At 43.1% G+C, this 27,207-nt stretch overlaps 1 protein-coding gene across 2 annotated transcripts; it reads right to left on the bottom strand.

Moving 5' to 3' along the window:
* pcp4a (Purkinje cell protein 4a) lies at positions 1-18,449 on the bottom strand (the record flags this gene model as incomplete). Of its 2 annotated transcripts, XM_079214354.1 has the most annotated exons (4): positions 18,354-18,449; positions 5,206-5,257; positions 2,739-2,771; positions 1-134 (listed from the first exon to the last, which is right to left on the bottom strand). In XM_079214354.1, exons 1-4 carry the CDS (start codon positions 18,360-18,362, stop codon positions 1-3), a joined length of 228 nt encoding a protein of 75 aa, XP_079070480.1. In that variant the 5' UTR covers positions 18,363-18,449. The 2 variants fall into 2 exon arrangements, with proteins under 2 accessions (XP_079070480.1, XP_079070479.1); XM_079214353.1 differs by lacking the exon at positions 2,739-2,771.
* Positions 18,450-27,207: the final 8,758 nt, after the last annotated feature.

Below are 27,207 nucleotides of genomic sequence, written 5' to 3'. Positions count from 1 at the left end.
CTACGACTTCACATCCTGCTTCTTTTTCTGGAATCTCCTGAACTGCGACTGGATGGCCACGGCGGCCTTCTCCGTCTCCGGGTTGTCCATGTCGATGTCGAAGTCCTGGGGGAGGTTGTTCTTGTTCTTCTCGTCTGTGGAGAAGAGAGAGAGAGGGGAGTGGGACCATGACCTGAGGGCCGACTGTCCTTCATGCTAACATCCACACCCAGGGGCGATCTAGAGCAGCGGCCCCCAACCACCGGGTCCCTTGGTACCGGGTCGCACAGAAAGAATGAATGAAGAAAATGTTGATTGATGGTCAAGGTCAGAAAGATGTATTATTTAGAAAAATGACCGGATCCATCCGATGAGCCTCCTGACGCATGTCAAGAGGTCACGTGATACGTTACCCCGAAAATTAAAATGAAAAATACGTTTCAACTCTGCTGCTGGTGTTCTGGATTCAAATCAAGGCAGAATATCCTGAGATCGCCAAAAAGCTCTGGAACCTGCTTCCATTTCAACATCCTGTCTTTCTGAAGCGGGTTTTAAGTTACGGAGTAGACTGGACTAAAGGTTTAAATTAAGGAGTAGACTGGACTAAAGGTTTAAATTAAGGAGTAGACTGGACTAAAGGTTTAGGTTAAGGAGTAGACTGGACTAAAGGTTTAGGTTAAGGAGTAGACTGGACTAAAGGTTTAAGGTACGGAGTAGACTGGACTAAATTTTTAAGTTAAGGAGTAGACTGGACTAAAGGTTTAAGTTAAGGAGTAGACTGGACTAAAGGTTTAAGGTACGGAGTAGACTGGACTAAAGGTTTAAGTTGCAGAGTAGACTGGACTAAAGGTTTAAGTTAAGGAGTAGACTGGACTAAAGGTTTAAGTTAAGGAGTAGACTGGACTAAAGGTTTAAGTTAAGGAGTAGACTGGACTAAAGGTTTAAGTTAAGGAGTAGACTGGACTAAAGGTTTAGGTTAAGGAGTAGACTGGACTAAAGGTTTAAGTTAAGGAGTAGACTGGACTAAAGGTTTAAGTTAAGGAGTAGACTGGACTAAAGGTTTAGGTTAAGGAGTAGACTGGGCTAAAGGTTTAAGTTAAGGAGTAGACTGGACTAAAGGTTTAAGTTACAGAGTAGACTGGACTAAAGGTTTAGGTTAAGGAGTAGACTGGACTAAAGGTTTAGGTTAAGGAGTAGACTGGACTAAAGGTTTAGGTTAAGGAGTAGACTGGGCTAAAGGTTTAAGTTAAGGAGTAGACTGGACTAAAGGTTTAAGTTAAGGAGTAGACTGGACTAAAGGTTTAAGTTAAGGAGTAGACTGGACAAAAGGTTTAGGTTAAGGAGTAGACTGGACTAAAGGTTTAAGTTAAGGAGTAGACTGACATACAGAACACACGTCAGGTGTCGTTGTCTCCATCACCCCGAGATGAGACCGGCTCGTTGCAGAGAAACAAGCTCACAGCTCCACTAATTCGGCGTAATGGTGAGTTGTATTTGAATGCACTTTATTATTGTATTTATGCCGGTCGTATCATTTTATTACGTCATATTTATCGCCCACATCGTGAAGGCCGGTCCGTGAAAATATTGTCTTACATGAAACCGGTCCGTGACGCAAAAAAGGTTGAGGACCGCTGGTCTGGAGTCTCTGATCAACCCAACTTGCATGTCTTTGGACTCAAGCAGTTTTTATGTTATTATGATGACACCATTCTTAGCAGATTGCAGACGTCCCTCACGGTGCCAAGCAGGTATTTATACTAATATTTCCATCCCAGTACTGTACCTGGTGTGTAGTGCCGAGTAGCACATGTAAACATGTTAACACACTAAATGAAGAAGCTGAACATGATAAACATTACCTGCTGAACATCCACATGTTAGCATGTCGACGTTAGCATTTAGCCAAAATCACTGCTGTGCTAAAGTACATCCTTTGTTTTGACGTCAATATCCTCCCATATATCCAACCCCTTTATTCTTTTGCATTTGCAAGAAAAAAGACTTGACGGATGAAGTCTAGCTGCACTAAAGAGCAGCGCGGAGCTGCTTGCCTGCACTTTTCTCCAGGAACCGTCCGGGGCTGCGTCCCACGTAGCGGCTGAGACGCTCCCAAGAGGGAAGTTGTGCTGAGGATTAGTCTGTTCTATATTTATTCCTTAGTTTTGATCCTTGTCAGGGTAAAAAAATAAAAATATTGAGAAAAAGTGTATTTAAAGAGAGGGTGAACTCATAAAACATGCAGAGAAAATTGGGCAGTTTTTTTTTCTGTTCAGTTGTATGGTGACCTCATCATATCTGACAGTCAATAAAAGGACAGTACAACGAAGGCTACCTGTTCTCCACAGACTGAGGGAGCATTGTTCTTTAACGACATGAGACAGACTCCTCTAATCATTTATAAATAGCAGCGTGTAGTCAAACTTTTAAATATTCAAACATGTACAACACCATCCTGTATGAAGACGGTAAGACGAGCCTCGTTGAAATGGGAGGAAAAAGAAACAGTGCAGATGAAAAGGTTCCATATACAACAACAAAAACACATCCTCAGCGCTTAAGTGCCCAAACAATAAGTGTACAGTTGGTGCTCACTAGTGAAACACACAGGAAGCAGAATAAAACAAGGGGAAAGGTTCTGCTTTATGCAGTCTGAGTTATTTATTTGGAGCTCAGTTGTCATGCAGGACGGCGCTGACCCGCTGAGCGACGTGAGCGCTGTGCAGAAACACACATTATTTTCCAAGTGGCCTACTTACGTTTGGATGGAACCTTCTGTTGACCTTGAGGCCCTTGGATGACACGTGTGGCAATGAAAACAAATTCATATTTTATGATTGCAGAAGCTGCACAAACTCTCTCTGTCTCTCTCTCTCTCACACACAGACACACACACACACATATACCTTCTCTAAAATGACACCTGCTCCACAGCGTGGATGACCTTTACACCACAGAGGGCACATCACAGTTTCAGTAATGTGTCGTGCTGCTGCATGAATAAATCATATTGCCCCAATGAAGGATGGAAGTATTTCCATAAGAGGTTTGCAAAAGGTCACGGTCAAATTGGTTCCTGTGAGACTTAAAGCAACCTAAGAAGATATGGCCTATGATTGATGACGGCCCGCTCTAAAGAACACTGAGCAATAAGCCACACAATGGTGAAGTCAAGCATGGAAACCGAACCATGAGTTTTACTCCGATATATTAACAAACTATGAGAAAGAATGGACGTATTCCCTTAAACTGAACAAATGTGTCCACAGGAAAAAGGGTTGTAAAGTTATTGATTTCCATTCAGAGATGATGTCCCTTCAGTCCACCCCAACAGGTCATAACAGCAATCCAGCTGACATAATATTAATATTCATTAAATGAAGATGTTTGGGAGAAAATGTTTCTATGCTCTCTTTCTCTTTGTAATGAATTCAAAGAGATATAATATTATATTCTGTGAATTTTCCGGTAAACACAAGTAACTGAGGGCTAGTGTGAAAAATGTGTGCAAAATATACATGTATAATGTATGTCTCCAATGTTTAATATTGTGATAATGTGTTGAATAAATATATATGATATGAATGATAGAAGACACTTTTACGAAGCTTTCCAACACTGTTCATTTATTGTAGTGAATCAGAGTTCATACCTTCCGAAACCAAAGAGCAATATAAAGTGTGGAAATGAGCAAATGTGGAATGAATGCAACACGCGCCTCTACCAAATGAAATGAAGCTGCCTGGAATCCCTCCTGGTCCCTGTTGAGATGTTTCCCTGAGGACTGAGCTGAGCTGCAGAACACTTCATCATCACAGAAGTTGGGACAGAAATCCATTCCAACCCGGGGTCGTAACGCTGTTATCAGCCGGCCCAGAGAGAGGAGGAGGCGGCTCCGGGTCTCCAGCTACACAGGGCGGCTTTATGGGCTCAATGGGGCCACGGAGCCATTTAGCAGGGAACGGGCTGCTATTAACCTGCTGCATCCATTGCATCCTGCGTGTATTGTACCAGCTGCTGCCGTGAAACCTCATTTTGTGGATGTGCAGACTGCGGAAGCCACTTAAAAGATATGCAGGATCCTCTTGTTGAAAGTAGGAGACCAAGTAACAGGATACGACCTGCTGGATGTATAGTCATCATGATATTAGTTGCTTTTTTTTTTACAGCTAAATTAACATGTGGTAATTCTGCAAGCCAGAGAGGAAATGTCCGGCTGATTCACATTCGTCTCACCTGAGCTGAAGTCATGAAAAAAAATCATAATTCAGCGGTATGAGGTTCATTATAGAAACATGTGTTCCAACACAGGCCTTTGTTCTTGCATACTTGAACTTTGTCAGGATGACAGTTCTGCACTTAACACCATTTATGAATTTCAAAGGATCCTGCCAAGTACCGCAGGCCCCGTTTTACCGTTAATAACTCAAGGGGTTTGATTTACATCATTATGCGCACAGGGCCGGCAGAGGAGAGCTGAATATCTACCATGGTGGAGCCTTTCTACCACCAGGAGCCCTGTGCTATGTTGTCTCTTATGTAAAAAGCAACATTACATTTTTGACATTAAATAAATCAAATTGTCCACCGGTTTTTAAACGAACAACAAAAAATAAATAAACGTGTGTAGTTTGGTCACAAGTTAAGTGCAGGCTTTGCTTTACATGTGGAAGCAGTAGGAGGAGGAGAGGGTGTTGACATTCAACGTACCCTTTGCTTTGCATAAACTTAAAACGACCATACAAATTTGTGGCGCTTGGGTTGGAGATTTGAACGTGTTCATAATTGTGTCATCTGCAAACAGATGAGTTCTACAATCATCAAGGACTGATGGAAGATCATTTATGAATACACAAAATAAAAGTGATCCAAGGATTGTCCCTCACCTTTGAATATTGTCTCCATGCCAACTAATGCATGCTTGTAATTACGTTTTGGTTTCACTGTGATTGATTGTGCTTGAATTAAATAAGGTTTTATTTATATATAATTCTACTAGAAAGACATCAGACAGACAACACTCCCGTCATGTTGTTGATAAAGGGCAATTTCCTCAATATACTTTGTTATTCAAATCAAATTACAATCAGATGATTATAGTTTCCATTTGAGTTTGTGGGGTTTTGTATTTTATTGAACTGCCTCCGCATCGTACAATAAATTGGTGAGAACAAAACATTAGTAATATTGTGTATTTCTGCATTGAGCATGATGGGGATACAATACCTTGGGCAGCAGATGGTTTGCTGTTTCCAGTCATCGCTCCAGATGCTTGTCTCTGCAAAGAAAACAACATAAAAACCAACAGTGTCAATAGTGGAATACAAATAACTTTTTTTTTTAGATATTGTTCATTTCTATATCGCTCCACGAAATGCTAGTTTAAACATCTATATTCCAAGACATTCCTCCTGCTCCCCACAGAGAGAACGTCCTCGCACTAAACCCCGTCATAATGAGCACGTCTGCTCGGTAAGATGTGGATCTATAATCCACGTTTCTGCTGTCGGGCCACGCTCGCTCTGCATGTTCTCCCCTGACGGGCCGCAACATCACAAGATGCTCTCGGCTTCCACGTGCAGAGACACGGCAGCTTTGCTGCAGTTTCACCGTTCAGATCTTCACATTTTCCAATTATTCACTTCACATCCTTTTTGTTATCTATGCAAGAGCAGAGAAGTGTTGTGTGATTTCATTTAGAGAATTCTGTGTTTCACTATTCCATCGAACAAAGCAGAGACCATCTCTCCATCCCTCCATCTCGCCGTGCTCCACCTGAATTATTAATCCGATGAACTTCAAATGCCAAAGCAGTTTCGATGCGTGCGACTCAAATAAAACCCGACATCTTTCTCCTGCGTGTCCCCTTTTGTTCCAGCACGAGAGCCCGTGGAAGAGAAATCAGTGTGGCCATCTGTTTCTCTGTTTACACGCGAGTCAATGCCGCCGGGATCCCCAACGCCACGCCGACTCTCCTCCGCTTGATGTGCTCCGGTATTCATCGGGGTGGAGCGCTGCCACGCAGTGATGGCACCATACATCACACCTCCACCCAGCGGGACGCCGGCAAAGCATCCCGGCCTCCGGGAGCAGAGCGACGGCCACGTTTGAGTAATTGTCTCGAAAGATGCGCCGCAATATCGAGAAATGAAGACAGATGCCATGTAAGCTGAGATCAATAACCAGCTGCGACTCTCGTCGCTTCCCTCTGCCTCCATTTTCATTTCCTTTTTTTGTTTCTCCTGCTTTAGCCTTTAGCTTCAATTAGCCTTCTCAGATGGACACCAACAGATATGAAGCGGAGCTCATTTAAGTTCAAAGAGTTGGACTTCTTTTTCCATTTTAAGGACACATTTCAGCTGTAAAGTATTTGCAGACTTCTTGAGGGGGCTAAAATATCTCTCTGATCACACCATGATGACGTGTGTGTGCTATTTGTGTTCGGTGTTGTAGATAAAAGATCTCATGGGGAGTGTGATCATTCTGAAATCACAAGGTAGCCGGTTCGATCCCTTGTCTCCCCATAGTTTACGTGTCTAAGTGCCCTTGAGCAAGACACTTAACCCCTAGTTGCTCCCGGGCGCTTCACGGCAGCACACTGCTCCTTACTTACTAAGGATGGGTTCAATGCAGAGAGCTAATTTCCCCAAGGGGATTAATAAAGGATCATTTCTTCTTCTAATTTAGTCTTCAACAGTGACCGCAAAACCCAAAAGTGAGGACTTAAAGCAACAATAGCGTGACCATGTTCTCATACAAACACTGAGGAAGTGAATCCCCTGCTAAACAGTACTTAGATCATCATCATTACCCCTCCCCTCAGTCTCTCCTCTGTTCTCTTTCTGCCTGGATACAGTCGGCTTACATAACGGCTCCAGTCCTCATGTGCAATGGGATAACTCTCCACTCATTACCACAATTCCCCTGTCCATCTCACTCATCGCAGCACATGCTTTGCTTGAATTATTGTGCTTGATAAACACGGAGGGGAAACTGTGGGAAGGCATTCGCAGAAAAATCCATTTGAGGATTTTCAGGAGCAGCGAGTGAATTTCAGATGAGATGTTTTCCGTGGCTCATCTCGAGCTCGGCGCTGCTCGCTTCCCATAACTTGTTCGCGTTGGCAGCTGAGGAGGTTCCGTCTCTCTGTTTGCCAGCAGCATTTTTAACAGATGACTCAAAACCTCACCATTCATTTTAAGTAGTAGACGAGAGCGGGAACAGCCGGGCTAATGTTTGCCCATTTTTTGAAGGTGACTTTAAATCAAATTCACTGGAGGACATCACAGCTGAATGAGGTTCCCTCTCCCCAAACACAGCACAGCCGCTGAGCCTGAACTCATGACAAACTGGCCAAGTAAAAGCTTCGCTATGTTGGAGGTGTTTCCTTTATGTCTTTCTTTTTAAGGCAAGATTATGTAACTTTTCCAAGACCAGTCTTCTTAAAATAAACCTAAAATTACTGCCTTGTGGTTGTACGCCACCGGCAACCAGTCAAGTTGTACATCAATCTTTCCCCATTGAGTCCAAAAGTCTGATGGAATAGACTTTCGGACAAAAAATAAATTGTGACCTTTGAACAACTAAATCTAATTAGTTCCTACTTGAGTCCAGGTTTGGACGATATCACGTTCCCTAGAATGGGACGAAGGTATCAGACGGACAACCCGAAAACCTTATGTATATATAAAAATGTCAATAATAAAAATGGAATAAAAAAAATCCCAAAGGGGTTTTGCTGTTGAAGCATTACTTGGGATGGCATGACTTGAAGCTTATGGAGCCTAATGTCAGCTAATGCTAATGCTAGCTGACATCACTGAGTTAGTTCACTGACTTTATGACTCTTTTCTACTTGTTTTGCCTGTGATTGCACCGTGTTTTAAGCATTTATGATAAACTTGAGGCCAATGTTACGCAAAGGTTAAAACAGCCTCGTTTAAAAAAAAAAAAAATTGTGAAAAATGGCAAATTAACATGAAAAACGGTGACAGACATAGACAGATAAGGATAGTCAAAATGAGTAAACATCTTCTTATCCATAATGCTGTCCTTACATGTATGAACGTATATTTGAGTTATACTGAATCGTCATTGTCAGTTCAGGGATCAGTAGCTTTTCTCAGTGGTGACTGACAGAAGGCAGTACGTATCATAATCATCATAATAATCTAATGATTATCAATAATGTCACCCTTGTAAACGGTGCATAAAAAAGGCCGCGGTTTGGACTGAATGAACCGCTACGGCCTGGACGAGCAACAGGCTGAATCAGAACCAGCATGAACGTCGCGGCGCTTTGATCAGCGATGCGTCCCCTTGATGCGAGCTCGTCCTGAAGGGCCTTTCAACTTGAACTGAGATGACTCGCTAACCTCTCTTATCATGTAAAAGCACACTTGACCGTTAGCTCGTATTATCCGGCAGAGCGTTGATCGAGGTCTAATTCATTCATTTCTGCTTTGTCTTCCTCCTCCTGATCTAATAGTGTTCGTGGAGACCAACGGTCCTCTACAGCGCCGCTCAAATATTCCCAAATACGTCACATTACAGAAGCTAAAGACACTCTAAGCGCCCTTTCACTGAGACTTTAAAGGAATTGGCGACAACACAACAACAGAAATGTATCTTGGAAGGACAAAGCGCTCCATGTGCCACCATCTTAAAGTAGCAGTTAGAGTAGACTACCATCGTCTGGCGCCTGCAAAGATGCAGTACATGGATGGAGTCCTTGTGTGAGTAAGCACAGAGCAGTCAACTGACTGAATGATTCAGACTAATGCACGGCAGCGTCATTGTAGCGTCATTGTAACCCATCTGAACTCCTCTTTCTCGGTCTGTGGCTGTCCCCTTTTCATTAACCCTCACATCTGCCCCGCCGTGACCTCAACTTCATCACATTTCTGGCGCAGCCTGCTATCGCGGTGAAAAGCAACTGGCAAAGAAACAGGGTCCACGGGAGCTTTTGCTGTATATAATTAGAAAGACTGAAAAAACAAAGAAGGGGAAGAATTGTATTGCGGTGTTAGAAATACGGCAATCTGACACGCTTTACAAATCAGAAGTTAGGTGAAACTAACCCTAAAAAGAGTGTTGAATTGGGGATTTGTCACTGTGAGCTCTGATGGCAGAGGACTCTGTTTTTTTAAAGCAACATTTGGGAGCAATCAGTTGGGAGGGACCTACATATTTTTAATCTAGGCTTTGGAGCAGCCAGTAGGAACCTGCCTTGGTTAAAGGATGTATGATGTAATGACATGCCAGAGCCGTCCATGCGCTAAAGCTGCCCAAAGCAGCTTGTTATGTAAAGACACCAGCATCGTATCGGCCTAAATCACCCGGTGTGACCACACAACAGAACGGCGTCCTGGAGGATCCCTCCAGATTAATTTCGGGGTTTGGTGACCATCAGAAAAGCCGCTCAGCGCTCGGGATGAATTAATCCCCGACTGTCTCCTAAACAGAGGTGAGTTACCACTCTGGTGTAGACCAGCAGCGGCTCACAACAAGCTATGTCCACTGGGGAGCCACCACATAGTCCAGTATTCAGTTATTGTGAAATAAATACCATGGTGTTGAGGTTTATGGCCCATAGTCAGTCTCCTCCTGAGCAGTGGGTGAGTACCACGTTCAGAGACACGTCAACGCACCAACAATGTAAAACATTCACCTTCTGCACCTTCATCTGCCATTAAGAATAATACATTTCATTTACTGGGTTAGACACATGTTTCTGGGCACTAATGTCCTCACACCTCTCACCAAAATGCAAACTGTTCATCCATCATGGCATCCTTTCCTTTCTAGAGCAGCTTTTGCTGTGCAGTATTGCAGTAAAATCTTAATTATGCCAAATACAGAGTGATACTGTATTTGTGCTCCAGTTGGAATCTGAGTAGCTGCACCATACAGGTGTATTAGACACAATCCAAACTATATCGCAGCTGCTGAAACAAACTATGTGTGCTACTCTGGTTGTAAAAGGTTAAAGATCTCAAGAGCCCGAACGGTTGAGAGACTAAAACAAATGAACTCCGGCTCGTTGTTGACTGGGTTGTGAAGATGAAATAGACACTTTTTGGACTCGGATTTTTGGTCTAATCCCAGACCAGGAACTAACTCGATACATAACATTGACATCCACCTGAAGAAAACATAAAGTTATGAAGCAAGCAGCTGCATATTTACACGCCCGGCAGTTACGGAGTAGCTTGATCAATTATTTGGAGTTGTGTTTGTGGCCACACAATTAAAACTAGTCCAATCCTCACTCCCCCTCTCGCCCTGCTTTAGTCTCCTGAGGTAAATATATCCCTCTTTAGCTGCTAAATGCTCCATATGCGCTCCAGCCTGTCGGTAACTTGGTCTGTCTGCTGCTAAGTGCTGAGCGGGAGGCGTACAGTGGGGTTTTTAGAGCTTTTTACAAAAAAAAGAGACACTGATGAGAGTGTGAGAATGAACCAAAACGTGGCGTTGTAAAGCCCAGACGACGGGCGGAGAGGAACTGCAGAGTCGGGTGATGACATGGGATCCACTGTTAAAGCCTCTGTGCACCTGAACAGGTGGTTTCAGTTATTCTGGCTTTGATGGGAATTCATTATGTCAATCTTTATCTACCAATATTAAGGATGAAGGTGTAATTTGTCCCGCCCTAATGGGTATGACAAAGCTACCCGGAGACTCAGGAAGATGTCAGTCTTCTTGCCATTTAACCACTGCAGTTGCTATGTGAAGATATTATAGAACATTTAAACAAATTAAATGAAAATGATGAAACCAATACTGATTCTCGTCTAGTGATACAGTATTTAACAACCTTGCTTTGACAGGGTTGAGCTCACTGAACACATCCAGGCTACAGATTACTATCTGCATTGACCATAGCAGTGATCACACTATCGTGCACATTTCATACTTGACCAGGCTGCTGCACAAACACACAAACATCAACACAAACAAAAGCAACAGACTCTCCTCCGGGCCTGCCGAACAGCACGGCTCCTCATTAGGAGGCTGGACGAGGGATCGCGGGAGTCTCGCATGCCGTCAGTGCCAATAACGTGGCGAGCTCCACTGAGCCGCTCCCCGGCGCTGCCAGCTGGTGTTTGAGCAGGGCTCGTGCGCGGCTTGAAGCGGAGTCCCGGAGGACGAACCGCCTTGTTTGCTTGCACCCGGTCCCATATGCCGGAGACGAAGGGAGCTTGACAAATGGATGGCAGTGACGATAATTACATTGCTAATGATGATGTCCTTCTGCACAGTGTATGGGCCACATATGGCTCCGTCTGCCGCGGATGACTAACAATGTGCAAAGCTTGATGAACACTAGAAATTATGATTTTGTTCTCCCTCGAGCTACTGCTTTTGTTTTTTAAATGAATGAGAATACAGTATCTGTCCTTTGAAATTATCTTTAAGTGATGTTTTGGATTGGAAAAAACTGAAATAGATGCATCCAAACTATTGCATTTAATAGTTCAATATGTTTCATTTTTTATTGTTTTCTGATTTCGAACAGAAACAGCAATACTTGGACTGCTATTCCTGCAGAGTGCTTCCATACAAATGAATTACGCACAGCTGACGGATTGTATTTTGCAGTATCAGCAAAGGCTCAAATGTGCACCCACAGAGTCAGGATGAGTTGAATTGCTGCGGCTTCCGTCACCGCATCCTTTTGTGATGCTCATATGTGTTGATGACACGGAGGGTTGGCGTGAACACGGAGGGAATTGGTGAAATAAATAAATTACCTTCCCAGTGTGTGGGGGGCTATTTTTGGGTCTTATGGCAGCTCGGGCTCCCCGGAGAGACTTCATGCTGCACTCAGGATCTATTAACAATTTAACGAGGAGACAGCAAAACTAGGTCACAGACAGCTCATCCCAGCATCCCTGCAGCTCCTCAGCAGCTTCCCCACCAGCAGACATGGAAGAGTGACACTCTGAGGGGTGATGGACTGACTTGTGGTTGTACGCCTCCGCCAACCAGTCAAGTTGCTCATCAATGTTTGCCCATTGAGTGCAACATTCTGATGGAATAGACTTTTGCATGAAATTGGCATATCAATTCTTGAGTTATGGCACAAAATACAAACGGTTGTGAGGTCAGAGTAACCTTTGACCACCAGAATCTAATTAGTTCATCCTTGAGTCCAGGTTTGGATGACATCACGTTCCCTAGACGCCGAGCTTTGGAGGCAGCTTTTGGAGATGAGCAACAAGTTGCCTTTCTTTTGATGATGTAACACACTCTTGAAGAAACATCGTCACAGTGAGATATTTTCAGCGCCGGCACAACTAAGTTTAAAATAGAATCTTTTTTGTAAGTGATTTAAAACATTTCTTGAAACAAAGCCCTTATTCAAACAAGACTCCTTTCACACTGGACCAAAAAAAACCTGAAACACCCACTCACATCTGGCTATGGTCTTTAGTGGGAAAAGTTACAAGCATTCATTCCTGCGATAAATAATTCTGCATTAGTCACGGGTATTTATCAGCTCCAATCGGCAGTGATGACACTCGGGTGGAAGTGCTAATTTCATCCCCACATCCTGTCCGTCTCCGTCCAATCTGCACTCAAGCATCGTTCCAAATTAGTCAGCTTCGCGTTAGAAGAGAGACCGAATAAGTAACAGGTTTAAAACAGAAGTAACCAACATACCAGTTTCACTGGCCTCCATGTTGCTTTCTACTGTTTCAAACCCTGTTTACCCGCCAGGTCGGTGACACCAAAAGAAACACATCAGAAGAAAAGGACATCTTAAATGTATACTTGTCTGCTGGTAATGGGAAAGGGGTCTATTGCCTATTTGTTTTGTCTTTTCTTGTTGAATGCAGCCAGTGTGCTGGCACAGAGGAGGTGACAGCCATGAATGCAGAAAAATTAAGCTAATGCATAAGTGCCAACAACTGCAGTTCCTCAAATGGCCACTTGAGGCCGGCTCTAATGGCCGGTCAATCCTCAGACTCCCATGGTAAAATGTCCAACCAAATAAAAAATCAACATGTTTACATTTTGGTACAAAAAACGGTTTGGGTCTCTTTAGCTAATGACAACTGTATGGGGTTGAATTTTTATACAACACATTAAATTCATATTAAGGCTTAAAGTTATGCATAATTAAGGGTGTGTTGTCAGTGCCAAGATGGGCCCACTTTGAGCTTCACAGCTGCTCTTCAGAAAGGTGGAGGTCAAGGAGACAATGTTCATAGACTGTATAGGAGGTCATGCCAACGCAGGTGGCTCTGGGGATTTTTTTTTTGCCGTCACCCAATGTGACATCATCCGCGATTGCTAACCTATATCCTGTCAGTTTTTTTATGCCATCTTTAAACACACATTAATTATTTCAATGTCCATCACGAGATCCCAACCAATCAACAGTCGAGCCTCTCTCGGGGACATCTTGAAATGACGAGAGCAGATGGATTACGAGACATGAAAGTAAATGCCAACACTCTTCAGAAATATACATAGCAGTGCAGTGTGTGACGTCTGTCAATGCAAAGTTATTACATTAATACTATTGAATAATACTGAGTTGCCACATTCTAACGATCTCACTCGTGTAGTTTAGGAAACTGGCAGTGTATAATCAGTGCAACTCTAGTATCTCCAGCTCGGTAAAAAAACTTCCTAATGATCACTGGACTCCAGATCAAAGACTTCTTCTCCTGCACGAGTCCAAGACCCTTCAGTCCCCAACTCATTACCTGTCCACATCAAAGCAGGTCCTTCAGTCATCTGCTACATTAATGTCAACAATACAGAAATAATGAAAGCCAATTCAGATTCATTACCAGCCCTTCAGGAAAATATATGAACTGAAAGTTGGTTTAATGTTGTAAAATGCCACCCCACCCCCCAAAAAAAGATGGATGAAAGAGGATGTTTATGTTGCAGTGGGATAATAAGAGTGTCCTCTTGTTGTTTTAGACAGAAAAGTCAGAATATGAATTCTGGTGCGACTTCCTTATTCATCTTTATCTGACGCTGACATATCCACTAATTAAAGTGAGTGAGTTACACCCCAGACTTCAATTAAATTGGGAGTATTAATCTTGAAGACAGCTTTCGAGAGGAAGAAAAAAAAAAAAGAGTAAAAAGGAGTGACTATTATAATGAATCTCAAGTGACTGATAAAGTTATCATTACCATTACTCTCTCTCGCCTGAAAAATGGCAAATGTTTAGATATTGTATTAATGCTTATACTCCATGTAGAGTTTATTATTACCTTTAAAAAGTGTGCTGTTTAAGTGTTAGACAAGGCAAAGCCAATGCAGAAGTGGCTTGAACATGCATTCTTGCTACTATCCACCAGGGGGCGACTCCTCTGGTTGCAAAAAGAAGTCGGATTGCAGAGAAGTTCATGAGAAAATGATCCGACTTCATTATTTATTTTGTCATTTAATGCTGTGAGAATTACAAAGAAAGTTCCATTTACTTTATTAGTGTAGAGGAAGAAATATAAGAGACATATAAAGAGAAAAGAACAGCTGCACGATACATACCACTAGGTATTAGTGAGATTTGTTGTTTTGCAGTTTGGGTAAAATACCCCTTTTAAATCTCAACATATCTGCGAGAGGAGAAACTTTTTTCAATCCCCTAAATATACAGCATCATTACGTATGAGGGAGGTACAGTTTGCCTTCCAGCTGGAGTTATTCAAGTGAAACTAATGGCATAGCAGCATGGTTTCCCCACAGAACATTAGCATGCATTAGGCACATGGCCCACCCACTAGCATACATCAAACTGCAGACTTCTCCTTCTCTTTATCTGTCAGAAAGTAATTGAAAACACTCTGGAGGGCTTAATTAAAATGGCGAATGAGCAACAATGTTTACTGCTCTGCTGCCCCAAAGCGACCGATTATAATCGATCCGCAGATGTTGACAGGGATCAGATCCAGGTCCAAAAAAAAAAAGGGACAGATGACACGTGACTGGAAGGCGGCGCGGCAAACCGATCCACAAAAAAAAAAACACAATGCATGGCTCGAAAGCCCAAACTCATTTTAAAAAAAAGAATGAGGAGGAGGTTTTCAGGTGCGCCGCATCATGTGTTGTTTCCGTGGGATGAGCGCTCCAATGAGCTGGCTCACTTGAGTGTGACTTTATAGTTCGTGTCAGTTGCAGGCAGCCACAGCATGCGGAGACAGAAGGGGAGGCGAAGCCTGGGTCAGCGGAGGAGGCATCTTTCCTCCTGGTTTAACCTGGAACAGCTTCACACATCTATTGTTGTAATCCTCACTCATGATGAAGAGGCATATGGATATGTAGGGTATATATGCTGCTGCAGTCAGTGACATGAACGTCCTCGTGAGACTTTCCATGCTACTATAGCGCTGCTGTGGTTTCCTCTGGTGTGAACCGCTCACTCTTCTCTCCTCACTCGCCAATGTTTGGCGTTTTTTTTCTCCGCAAAGCCCGCTGACCGCTGAGATGGATTACAGATTATTTCAATGTTTAATCTGTGTTCATTGTTTAAAGCGGGATTAGGGTCAAGTGTACGAGCCTCGCAACCAATCACAGAGAATTTGCGGATTTAAAAGTGTGTTTACTTTTCGGGTCAGTAAGTGAGAAAAGGATCCCATTAAAATTCAGCGCGCTCCGAATGGTATTAGAGCGTTTCCCCCGGAGTTAGAGGGCCTTTTCTCTCTAATCTAATCACCGCTCTGGGACGATTGCAATCATTCTGTCAGTCTTCAGTCAGCGAAAAATAAGTTTTAAGGAAAGCCATCCCTGATTACTTATCCCCATCTCAGCATGCTGTCCTTTTTTACATTGATCAGCAACTTTGAACACTCTCTCCTTGATTTGATGAAGAGAAAAGGGCTCTAGTCCACTTTGGTTGATGAAACAAACGGCTTTGCCAAGCCGTCACCATAGCCACCGCTCTCACTGTAATTACAGTGCGTGGTGGGTGAACGCAGCGAGAGGACCACTTAAAATGTTGATGCATTGATTGAAGGACAGGGTCGCCTGTGGCCGTTTTCAAGCAGGCCTCCTTCATAATTGCGTTTTCAAGCAGATTTGCACAGATGACTAACAACCCAGTCGCCGGAAAATATTCTCCCATTGTGCATCCGTAGATTGTAGACGTTTCTGAACCAGGTGATGAAGACAGATTTGGTTTTGGGCGTGTAGCTAACCTGCAACGGGCTACGGAGGAGATCATTGCCGTCTGCTGAACATCTGAAAAGTGGAACTGACATATCTTGGCAATCGCTTGGCATCTGGCTGGAGCCTCTCCACCGAGTGCCATCTAATTAAAGTTGTGTTGAACAACCTGAGGCCCGAGCAGAGCAGGGAGGGGAGGAAGTCTCCAGATGATCATGTGAGCCAAATAGTACACAGCAGGCACAAATGACAGCGTGAATATTCACATCAGATGGGTTGAGAAGATGCTCGTTTCGTTACATGAAATCAAAACGACACAATATCTCCAAATCGAGGCCGATGTCACGCTGATGAGCGATGCTCTGCTGTCAGCTGTGAGAGATGGCCACACAAATACTAACATACGGTGAGACTCCAAAGCGGTGTGAGCGTTGTCATAATTTGCGAGATAGTGCAGCCGGGGAGCGATGAATTGTTCATCGCTATGACGACAGTCCACCCATCTAAGCTCCCGTCGCCACAGGAACCTCAAACTGCTGGATGTTCATGGACACGGCTGGAGATGAATACCAACCAGAGACTCTGTTACGGCCCCATCGTCCTCGCGCAATATAATTATTCATTGGCCGATTATATTGATTTGTGCAGAAGCAACGATAGATATTGTGTGTGTGTCTTTTTTTCTTTATATATTTTGATTGTGAAGCAGTGTGGTTTGAGTGGATTGCTGTAATCGTTACTGTGAAACATGGCTTTTTATAAAAGTGATTATTAATAAAACACCTGATGATACTCTCAAAGCGTCCCTGGAGAAACGAGCTGATACAAAGAGCCAGAAAGGCAAGTGAGCACGATTTCTCCCTTTTGTTGAGACAAATACTCCAATCTGGACATCTTTATGATTCAATGGAAATGTGCACTCCCCTCTGCTGCTCTGTGGGAGTCTGAGCGGAGTTAAGGTAAAGCAGAGCAGTGGAGCGTGGAGGTAGATGGAGCCCGCCATCGATTTGTAGTTCATTATTCATTCAGAGCAACGTACACTTGTCTCGGGCCTCGGCTCCTTATAGGCACATGAATCCATCACTGACATGAGATGCAACCCAGTTTTGTTTTTCTCATGTGTTAATGTCTTATTTATAAGACTTCACTCCGTACAAGTTGCTTGTGTGTGTGTGTGTGTGTGTGTGTGTGTGTGTGTGTGTGTGTGTGTGTGTGTGTGTGTGTGAGAGAGAGACAGTGCACAAAAAGACATCGCAAGTCCGCGCTAAAAGATTCATAAGGACTGAAGTGGCAGCTGTTGTTCAGTGTGTACGCTCTCTCTCTCTCACACACACACACACACACACACACACACACACACACACACACACACACACACACACACACACACACACAACTTGTTTTACTTTCATTGCATATTATTGAGGAATGTCTCTGCAGTTTTCTACATAATGAGGCTCCCAACAGGACTGGGCCCCATCAGCAGCATCCAGATTCCCGGAGGACTACTAGCTCCTTCGGGGTGAACGAACTCATGATGGGGTCTTATTGGAGAACGTTTTATTTCTCTGAGTTAGCGGCAAGCCTTGAATAATTCAGTGCACTCCTTGCCAGTAAATCATCTTTAGGAGAATACTCTGGCTGGGGGTCCTTTCTGATCCCCACATGGCTCGGCCCCCAATGAAATGGTGCATGCACTAACCGTGTAGGTCAATACTGCCTCTGCTTCATCCGGCATGTGCTCATGCTGGGCTGAGCTTTAGTTTGAAATGTCACACAGTAACCCACATGGACGTGCAGTATATATCTATAGTCTCCTGCGCGCCACGCGCCCTGCCCTGACTGTCATCTGAAGTTTCAGAGTTGACAATCATCTCTCACACCTGCTGCCTGCTTCATTTACTGTCGGCCAGTCAGCAGGAGGGCACTGCACATCAGTCGTGATTAACAGAGGGATTCATTGTCAACTGCCAGGTTTGATTTAGTTTGAGTCCGATGGCACAAGTGCAGGGGAAACAATATTAATAAATAAACTGTTACTCCAAATGCGCGTCACGGTGAAAATGCAGCATGCACAGGAATCAAAAGATCAATCTATGACAAGTTCAGTTAGTTTAAACACATCAAGGCGTCTCTGGGAGGAGGATTCCTCCACCAGCCCAACACGCGCATCACATGTCACCCGCTGCTGTTGAACTTACAGGTGCCTGGAACAGCGGTTACCGCGAGACGCAGCACCTACCTCACTCATGGCTGCGCGTGTTCTCTGCGTGTTCTCTGCGTGGCTTCTGCGTGGTTTCCCGGTGATCCGTGATGCGCACCTTCCAGCTGGCTGAAGGAAGCTATACAACTACAGTCCTCTCGAGCCGCTCCGCTCGCGCGCTCTGCTTTTATAGCCCGCTCCTCATCCGCGTCTCCATGAAAACCAATGGGCACGTGGGTGGGTCTCTCTCTCTCTCTCTCTCTCTCTCTCTCTCTCTCTCTCTCTCTCTCTCTCTCTCCTATCTCTCTCTCTCTCTCCAGGTGCTTGTTGGCAGTAGATTGGTGGTGAAATACTGAACACACATCCACCGTTGGGTAAGGAAGACATTAATCCGACCAAATTGACCACTGGGTGTGAAATTGTGCAGTCTGCACATGTGTTAATATCCAAACAAGCCCATTGAATAAAGCATTCTTGTGGACCTTCACAGCCTGTGGCTATCTTTTGTTTTTCCACCTAACCCCCCATACAACATGTTGCTGGACATCTGCATGCAGACACCCCCACACGGACTGACTCCATGTTTATAAATGGAATCATCCTCACTTGGACTTCTTCGGATGTTTTAGACCTGTGAATCACAGTGGGTGCATTTAGGATTTGTGGAACAGCGATTTTAATCGATCTAAATTCAATATGGAGTAAACATGAACCACACATTAACTCTTTAATGTGACACAGAGTGAAGTCATGAGGAAGGAAGCATGTCCACCACACGTGAGAGAGACGGGCGTTGTCGTGAAGGAGGCCGCCGGGATGTGAGGAAGCTGCAGGATTCCATAAGAGACGGGAGGGATGCTGTGCACGACAACCGTTGCCGTAGCGCTTTACCGGGTCGAAGCTCAGTGGCCCGTTTGAAAGGAAGTGGCATGTCATCGGGGCAGGTGTCCGTCAGGAGGCACGTGGGAGACTCATCATCCTCATCAGATCCCCAGGGTGGCATTTAACCCAGCAGGGTTTATGGAAGCGATGGTGACGGTAGCAGCATGATGATGATGATGATGATGATGGCGGTTACGCTCTGCGGCGGCGGGCCCTGGGAAGCTTGTGGAGGTGGAGCGGAAATGAGTACATCAAAATGCAAAGAGGAGTAGATTGGTTCTCCCATCAACGACCCCGAGCATCAGGACTGTCTGAGCTCTTTTGCAAAGAAGAACTTTTGGGAAAAAAAGAGTGTAAGGTGCCTCTACTATTGACTTCACTGGAGCGAACACGCCGCTATTATCTCAAGAGGCTGGTTTTCTTTTCTTTTTCTACATTAAACCATACGGCGGCTGCTGTATTATCTTTTTATTATTATTGTTATCAGCAAATCCAATTAAAGACCTCCCAAGAGAATAAAAAAAACTCTCCTGAGAGTAAAAATGCTGAGCTGTCACAGAATAAACAACTCTATTTATCGTGATGGAAGAACACGTCCGACAGTATGCTCTTTTACACGTTTTTAATATTTTATAGACCACGTTAGAGTTCTATAGCAGTGTATGACGGTTGCTACACACACAAAAGTCTTCGTGGGTTTTTGTGCTCACATATTTTGTCCCTCAATGCAGTTCTCTTGAAATGCTTTCAGCAGTTTGGCGGAGGACACGCCTGTGTGTGTGTGTGTGTGTGTGTGTGTGTGTGTGTGTGTGTGTGTGTGTGTGTGTGTGTGTGTGTGTGTGATGACAGTCATTAATCAGGCCGAGTTTGGCACACGCTAAGTCACATTTTAATCAGAGCACTCGGCCGTTTGGAGATCCAACAGAGCCGGTGTCCCTCAGGAAGCGTGTTCGGGGCCTAATCGATCACCAGCCACTCCGAGCATCGATTCGTTTGGATTGCCCGTAGACACGGAATCTCATCAGCTACTTGAATTAAAGCTCCGGTCTTCATCACTTCACATTATTATTTCATAAATAAGTTGCGCCTATTTATCAGTTCCCCCCCCCTCCCCCATGATGCATCTCATTCAGATAATCCCTCGTATTATTTTCAAGAAATGTATGTATGTAAACACTTGGTGATGACAGTGTGGAGAAGAAATGTGAAGAAATGAGTGCATTCAACGCATACTCAGTTCCCACCACAACAACAAAACAGTCGGAATATTATTTGAGTTTTTAAGTCTTTGAAGTTATTGCTCGTCGAAAGCATTTAAGACGACTGACGCTTTCCATTCTAGTAGAAATGATTCCCCTCCAAGCAGCTCAGGGGGCTTTTTGTGTAGCGCTTAAGAGAAGAGAAGCTCCAGCATCTCTGGACGGGCGACCACAGTCACCGCACAGCGTTTCATCCTTCAGCAGATTGTGTAGCACTGACAACATCTTCTTACATGACCGCCTGCTAAGCACCGTTGGATTGCACTGGGATAAAGGAGGTCTATTTTGTTTATGATTCAGTTCATCACAGGATATTTAAAGCTGCTTGTTAGGACTTTAACACAAGGAGCAACATAAAAAAAGAAGAAAACTAAACAAGGCGTCGGGGTCTCCAAGGCCCAAAGAACAAACAAAAGAACCCACACTAACTAGAAAATAACACCATTATTCTACTGAATCAAACAAAAAGAGAATATTAATCCCCAGAGAGACAGGAACAAGAGACTAGAAGAAAGAAGTATACAATAAAATAACTGAAGATTGCTGAATGAGATTCAGGGTTGGGTGATCAGGCACGTGGCAGACCTGAAACACAGGGACACAAGAGGATCATCATGTAGTTGTTGGTGTCTTTCAGCTCACTGGCTTGGTTTTCCGGCCTGCTACTTCACTGTTGTGGTTGACTCTCACGGCTCTCACAGCATCATTTTTGTCCGTCATCAAATACGGCAGCTTGGTCATACGCCCACGCTTCAGACTATGATGCTGAGTTCCCCACTAAAGCTTCAGTTTCGCAATCAATACACACATACTCTGGCTTTTCAACATCAACTTCTGTGTTTAAAATAAGTACCTTTGTTAACGTTGTTTCTCAATGTTGAGGTTTGGGTTCACACTGGACACCAACAGCGGTCTCGTGGAGGTTAAACCTGTGTTTCTTTCCCCATCTATCAACCCTGATCTCCTCCCTATGTGAACTTTGTCTTTGTGCGATGTGGCCTAACTCCTGCCTCTACCCCCGTTTGAAGCTAGGCCCACTGACTGGGCCGTATTTCATGCCTTGGGAGTGACAACAGGCTCATCACATACATGCAGGTGCATAATCCTAGTATTTCTTGGTTGCAACAAAAGATAAAATAGTTGCCTGAACCAAGATTTGTTTCTGGGAACATATTCCTGTTGTAATCACCTTTAGCCTGATGATTAAACTGTAACGCTGAGTTGTAGGTCTGGAACTAGGCAGATATCTATTTTTTGCTGCATCGTGAATACAATTATTGTAAAGACACACATAGGACCGCGTGCATATTAGTGAGTCATTAATGCTGCTGGCAAGAATCAGAAGCAATCACGGCTCGGACATGTTTTTATTTGCAGCGCGTCGATCGAAGAGGTCATTAAAAGAGCTGCGGTAGATAAGAATGTAAAATAATGATGCAAACGCGGCTGACAGGAATCTAGTGTCATGAGTCACGGCTCCGGCCCGTAGACAGGCCACTAAAGAACATCTATTCTTGAGTCAGCGAGGGGTCATTACGCTGCCATAGTTTAGCGACGGCATTCATGATCACATTCATTCTGAGCCATTAGTGCAAAGAAACAGACATTCGGGTGCAGCCAGTGGTAGAACATGTCGGCTTCTGCTGGGATCAAATCTGCAAACTCTTTCTAAACTCTAAAGCGCCTGCCTCCGTGTACTGAAGACATATTGACAATCTGACAAAGTGAGCACTCAGCTGTGCTGCAGCTTTCTGCACGCCAAGTTGCAGGGTTATTCATTACTAGATGCATGGCAAGTACCCCCCACCTCTCTGCCTGTCACCCAGCTTCACTCCGGCTCTTATAATGTTGCCGAGGCATTTTTAGATAATCGCTGCTACCTTAAGACCTGCTATTTTTGGTATTGCTTCTCTGAAGAAGCGTCTTAGAAAAAGGAGAGGAGGGGCTTTCTTGTGACAGTTTTGATGAGTGCATCCCACTGTGTGAGGTCTAAATCAGTCCCATCTGCATTGCTAATGTGATAAGTCAGCATAACCTCACAGCATGATACAGTCAATTCCACCTTCAAAAAAGATATACAAAATTGTATTAAAAGAACAGATTTTTTTGTGGCTATCACTCAAACAATGTATCCCATTGTTGTCCCTTTTTTTATCTGAGCTGACCTCAGCCACTCGATCCTGATTATATATCATCTCCACCCCATTTCTATGTAAAGTGTGTGGTGATGAGTATTGTTAACATGTTGTCAATGCTGCCCTTTACTTCCCGCTCTCTGAGAGCAGACGAAGAAAGAAGAAACATCTCCATAGCAACCATCATCAACCAACCTGGATTTTTGTTGCCTTTGTTCAGTGTCATTTATGACTGAGAGAAAACCTTAAATACTTATAAATAGGTTAATAATCAAACATTGCATTAAGGAACGACAAGTTTTATAGGTGCAACTGCTGCTTTTTATACAGATAAGCATTAGTAGCAGCCAACATGATAACTAATTATAATATACTGGTCAACCTACAGTGCTTTTCCTTTGCATTATGATCTGACTCGTGCCAGCAGGAGGCATGCGTGTCATCCCGGCTCCCTGCACAGAGCAGTTTGGTGATTTGGGAGATTCATTTGCCAGACATTCCTCATGTAATGATAAAAGTGCTTAGGGAAGGGCCCTGAAAGCCAGCATGACTTGACAAGCCACACTATATATGGCTAATCAATAGTCATTACTACAGCTCTATTCATTCATTTTATTAGTTGTTTCATTAGGAGAGCCAAGAACGTTTTTTTTTCATCTCAAAGCATGATCACATTATAGTGCTGTATAATATTAACATCAACACGGCAAAAAATGCTATCGCTTGACCTGAAGTCATTTCAAACAATGTTAGTTTTTGAGTAGAGATACTATATATATTAATAACATGTATCCTGTTTGTAACATAGAAACACAAACAGAGCAGGTTGGTTTCTCTGACTTAAATGGTCCTCATGTAAGAGAAGAGCCTCACTCAGTGAAGACAAACATCCTCAGCATGTCAGGCTGACACAGCAGCACTCTAATGTGCATTACTCCCTTCATTTGTTCAGACACGGCGCCGCAAAAGTGACATTATGCTTACAGTGGTCATGTCTGCATGCTGTACACTGAGTGATGGTAAGGTCCTGGATCCATCCTTTTTCTGCCACTCATCCAAGTCCGGTTCACTGTTGCTAGATGCAGCAGGACGCTGTTTTCTAAAATAAATAAACTAAACTCAACTTTTTTTCTCTGTAGTTGGTGGAGACAAAACAGAGCAAAAAGAGAGTAAATCTTGCACTTAAATTCACCAGGAGATCAGAAACATAACTCAAAATACATAGTTGCTCTGTGTCTTTATAAGTAGCCATGTGCTTGCTAACAAGTCAGCCAGTAATCTTAACAAGTGATAATATGTCAATGTTTTCCAGACTGGTTCTGCTGCCCCCAAGTGGCCAAAGAAAGTGATAATGCAGGTCTCGTCCATGTTAAGCCACGCCTCCCACCCAATGCAGGTCACTCTGGCAGCGCTGCACAGCTCCTTCAGTCACCGGCTGATTCACCCCCGGTGTCTGAGGGAGAGGGACCGAAAGTCCTTTCTCCCCGCTGCCGTCAGGCTGCACAACACACTGAGCTCTCAGTAAACCATGATCACTTCATCACTTTTGGACACTTGGTCACTTTACTCACTGTGGACACTTTAATTGTACTCAGCTGGTGCAATATAGATACGTTTAAGTACTATATATATATATATATATATATATATATATATATATATATATATATATATATATATATATATATATATATATATATATATAAATACTCTTATTCCGTCTGTATATTTAATTGGAAATCTATACTATATTCTTCTTATTGTTTTACTACTGTTTATTGTTAAAACCCAATAAAAATAAAAATATTTATACTACTTTTTTACTATGTGTCTCTATTGCATGCAAGGCTGCTGCATTCCCGCAATTTCCCCACTGAGGGACTAATAAAGGATTATTTTATCTTATCTTATCTTAAATAAATCAAGGGTATACTAATCTAAAAAAAATCTATTTAATAAACTATAAGCAAAAAGCATTTTAAGCCTATGAAACTATTTCTGTCATCGTTACACAATTGGATAACTTCTCATGAATAAAATCCTATTTAAATCAAGCTGATTCCATTGAATGAATGACCTTTAACGATCCATCCAAGCACCATTGTTGGACCACCAACAATAGATGTGTCCATGTCCCTCAGTGAGCCTTGAACAAATGGACACCTGGGGATGACACCTTTCCAGTGTAGGAACCTTTCCAGGTACCCAGGGAATCTGCTGACTCAAGCCTCCAGGCTGCTGTGTACTGGTGGAAGCAAACTTATAACCAAGAGGCAGACCCGCAAGATTTCCACTCAGACTATTCGATAAAAAGATAACATTAAATCCAATCACCAATCAACCAATTGAATTAAACACCTCATTAACTGGCCTGATAATGCAGAACTCTGCCACTGCACATCATCATCTAATTGATCCACTGTAAGAGATGCCATCGCTGGCTTGCATCTGATCCCAAAGCTCAACTCGGGTGAGCTTGCTCCCTGCCGGTGCATCTGGCCAACAAGTCCAGTAATTTGTGTCCTGGCCAAGTAAAGGTCATTGGGGTTCAGCTGGCTCAGCAGCGCAAAAAGCATGCTGACTGGTCAGACTGAAACGGACTGCCATTCGACAGAAGAGAACAGAATGCATTTCCATGATAGATACGCTTTGGATCAGTGATTCCCAACCTCTTCGACCCTCCATCACCAACTGCATCAGTCTTTGAGTTCCAGTTCTGGTGTTATTTGAATGTTGAATCAAATAATCAAGTAAATCAGGTTAAAAAATAGAAAATAAATCTGAAAATAACATCCCAGTCAAAACTCAAATTGAAAATCTGATTATTTAACTCTCGTAAAACATCCTTCAGTATATAGATAAGTAAATGTATGCATTGAACAAGTAATGTAAGAACGCCTTCTGAGTTAATTCACATTTAATTTGTGATTTTTGTTCAGAGAAACTAGTCTAGAGGTGGCACCCTGGTAGCCCCTGCATCAGTGTATGAATGTGTTAAATGGATGAATGGTGACATGTTGTGTTAAAAGCGCATTGAGTCGTCAGAAAACCCCAAAAAGTGTTATACACAAAAGTCCATTTCCCATGGATCACTGTTAGCTTCTAGCCTGCGGCTCAGCTGTCACTATATCGAGAGCTGCATGGAGACAATAGATATGCTCTGAATTCCATATTGAGCACCTTTAATTGTTATGTCGTGGTAGCAAAAATAGGACCCTAGGGCCAAGCAACGGTTAAAAAGTACATTTATTTTAACAAAGAAAGGCAAGACAAGGATTAAAAAAATAACAAGTCACACACAGTACGAACTATGGAAGCCCGTTTCCGCCACACACAAAAAGTCATAATGGTCATAATTATGAGATAATAAAGTCGAAATTATGAGATAAAAAAAGCTACATTAATAGCAGTGCTATTAAAGACAGCACAGATAACAGGAAGGAGAAAAGCCGGCGTCACTGAAGTGCATGCGCACTTACTATCTCATAATTTCGACTTTATTATCTCATAATTATGACTTTTTTGTTTGTTTTTTTGTGGCGGAAAATTCCTTAACGAACCAACACTGGGGCAGGAGACAAACAGGGTTTAAATACAAGAAAGGGGAAGGTGCAAGTGACTGGACACAGCAGGAAACAATCAGGGACAAGGCAGACAATCACAGGGGCAGGACACATGAGACACGGACTTCAAAGTAAAACAACCCGATATTAATAAATTACAAAAAAAAATGTAAGACGCGCTAACAATTCATACATGTGAATAGTTCATTGTGGTGACTATTTCAAACACTATGTGAAAAGGTTTTAATGGTTAATTCATTATTTCTTCACATCTTAAAAATAGGCCACTGAGCGGAGAAGCATTACATTTAGGGAGGATTACATTTTAAGACACTTAAAGATGCGAGAGAACAAAGTAGGATTATAATGGTCCCTTTTGAACATGTGATTTGAATTACATAACTCATAAATACAAATATATGGCTTAATATAAACTGCAAAGCAACAAAAATACGGCCTCTGTCCCGTTAAGTCAACCACATGAGAACAACCGTGGTTCTCAAATGGGGGTATGTGAGATTAAAAAATATATTTATTTAAAATGAGTATCCATTAAAAAATCCTTTAAAAATAGTTATTTAATAAATATTCAATCAAATATAAGTGTAAGTTCATAAACTGAATTGTACATATTCTAAATTCTATCAGAAATTGATGGCACAGCGCTGTGTATTACATATTTGTTTCAACCAAAAATGCTTTGCACTGGTCAGGGGTACTCGGCAAAAAAAGGTTTTTCACAGGGTGACATCACTGAAAAAAGGTTGCGTTGAGTGTTAGCAGCCCTCATCTGGTCTGTGATGATGCTGCTACTGAGGAGGAATACATGTCCTACAATACATACAGTTTACATTCTGCACATACAGCTCTATACAGGCAGTGCACTGAATGAAAATGTCCTGCATGTCTCCTCTGCCAATGGCTTTTAGTCTGGGCAGATTCAGTCCTTCTTTCCACCTTTCTCCAATGTTTATAGATCAAAACCAGCGAAGCTTAGAGGTGCTGTTCAAGTCTGTTCCCACTACTTCTACAAGTTGTGGTCCTCTCCCTGTCC

The sequence above is a fragment of the Taurulus bubalis genome (assembly GCF_910589615.1).
Source record: "Taurulus bubalis genome assembly, chromosome: 2".
Classification (NCBI taxonomy): domain Eukaryota; kingdom Metazoa; phylum Chordata; class Actinopteri; order Perciformes; family Cottidae; genus Taurulus; species Taurulus bubalis.
The sequence above is the reverse complement of the archived record's forward strand: the minus strand, read 5'-3'. Positions and strand labels throughout refer to the sequence as shown.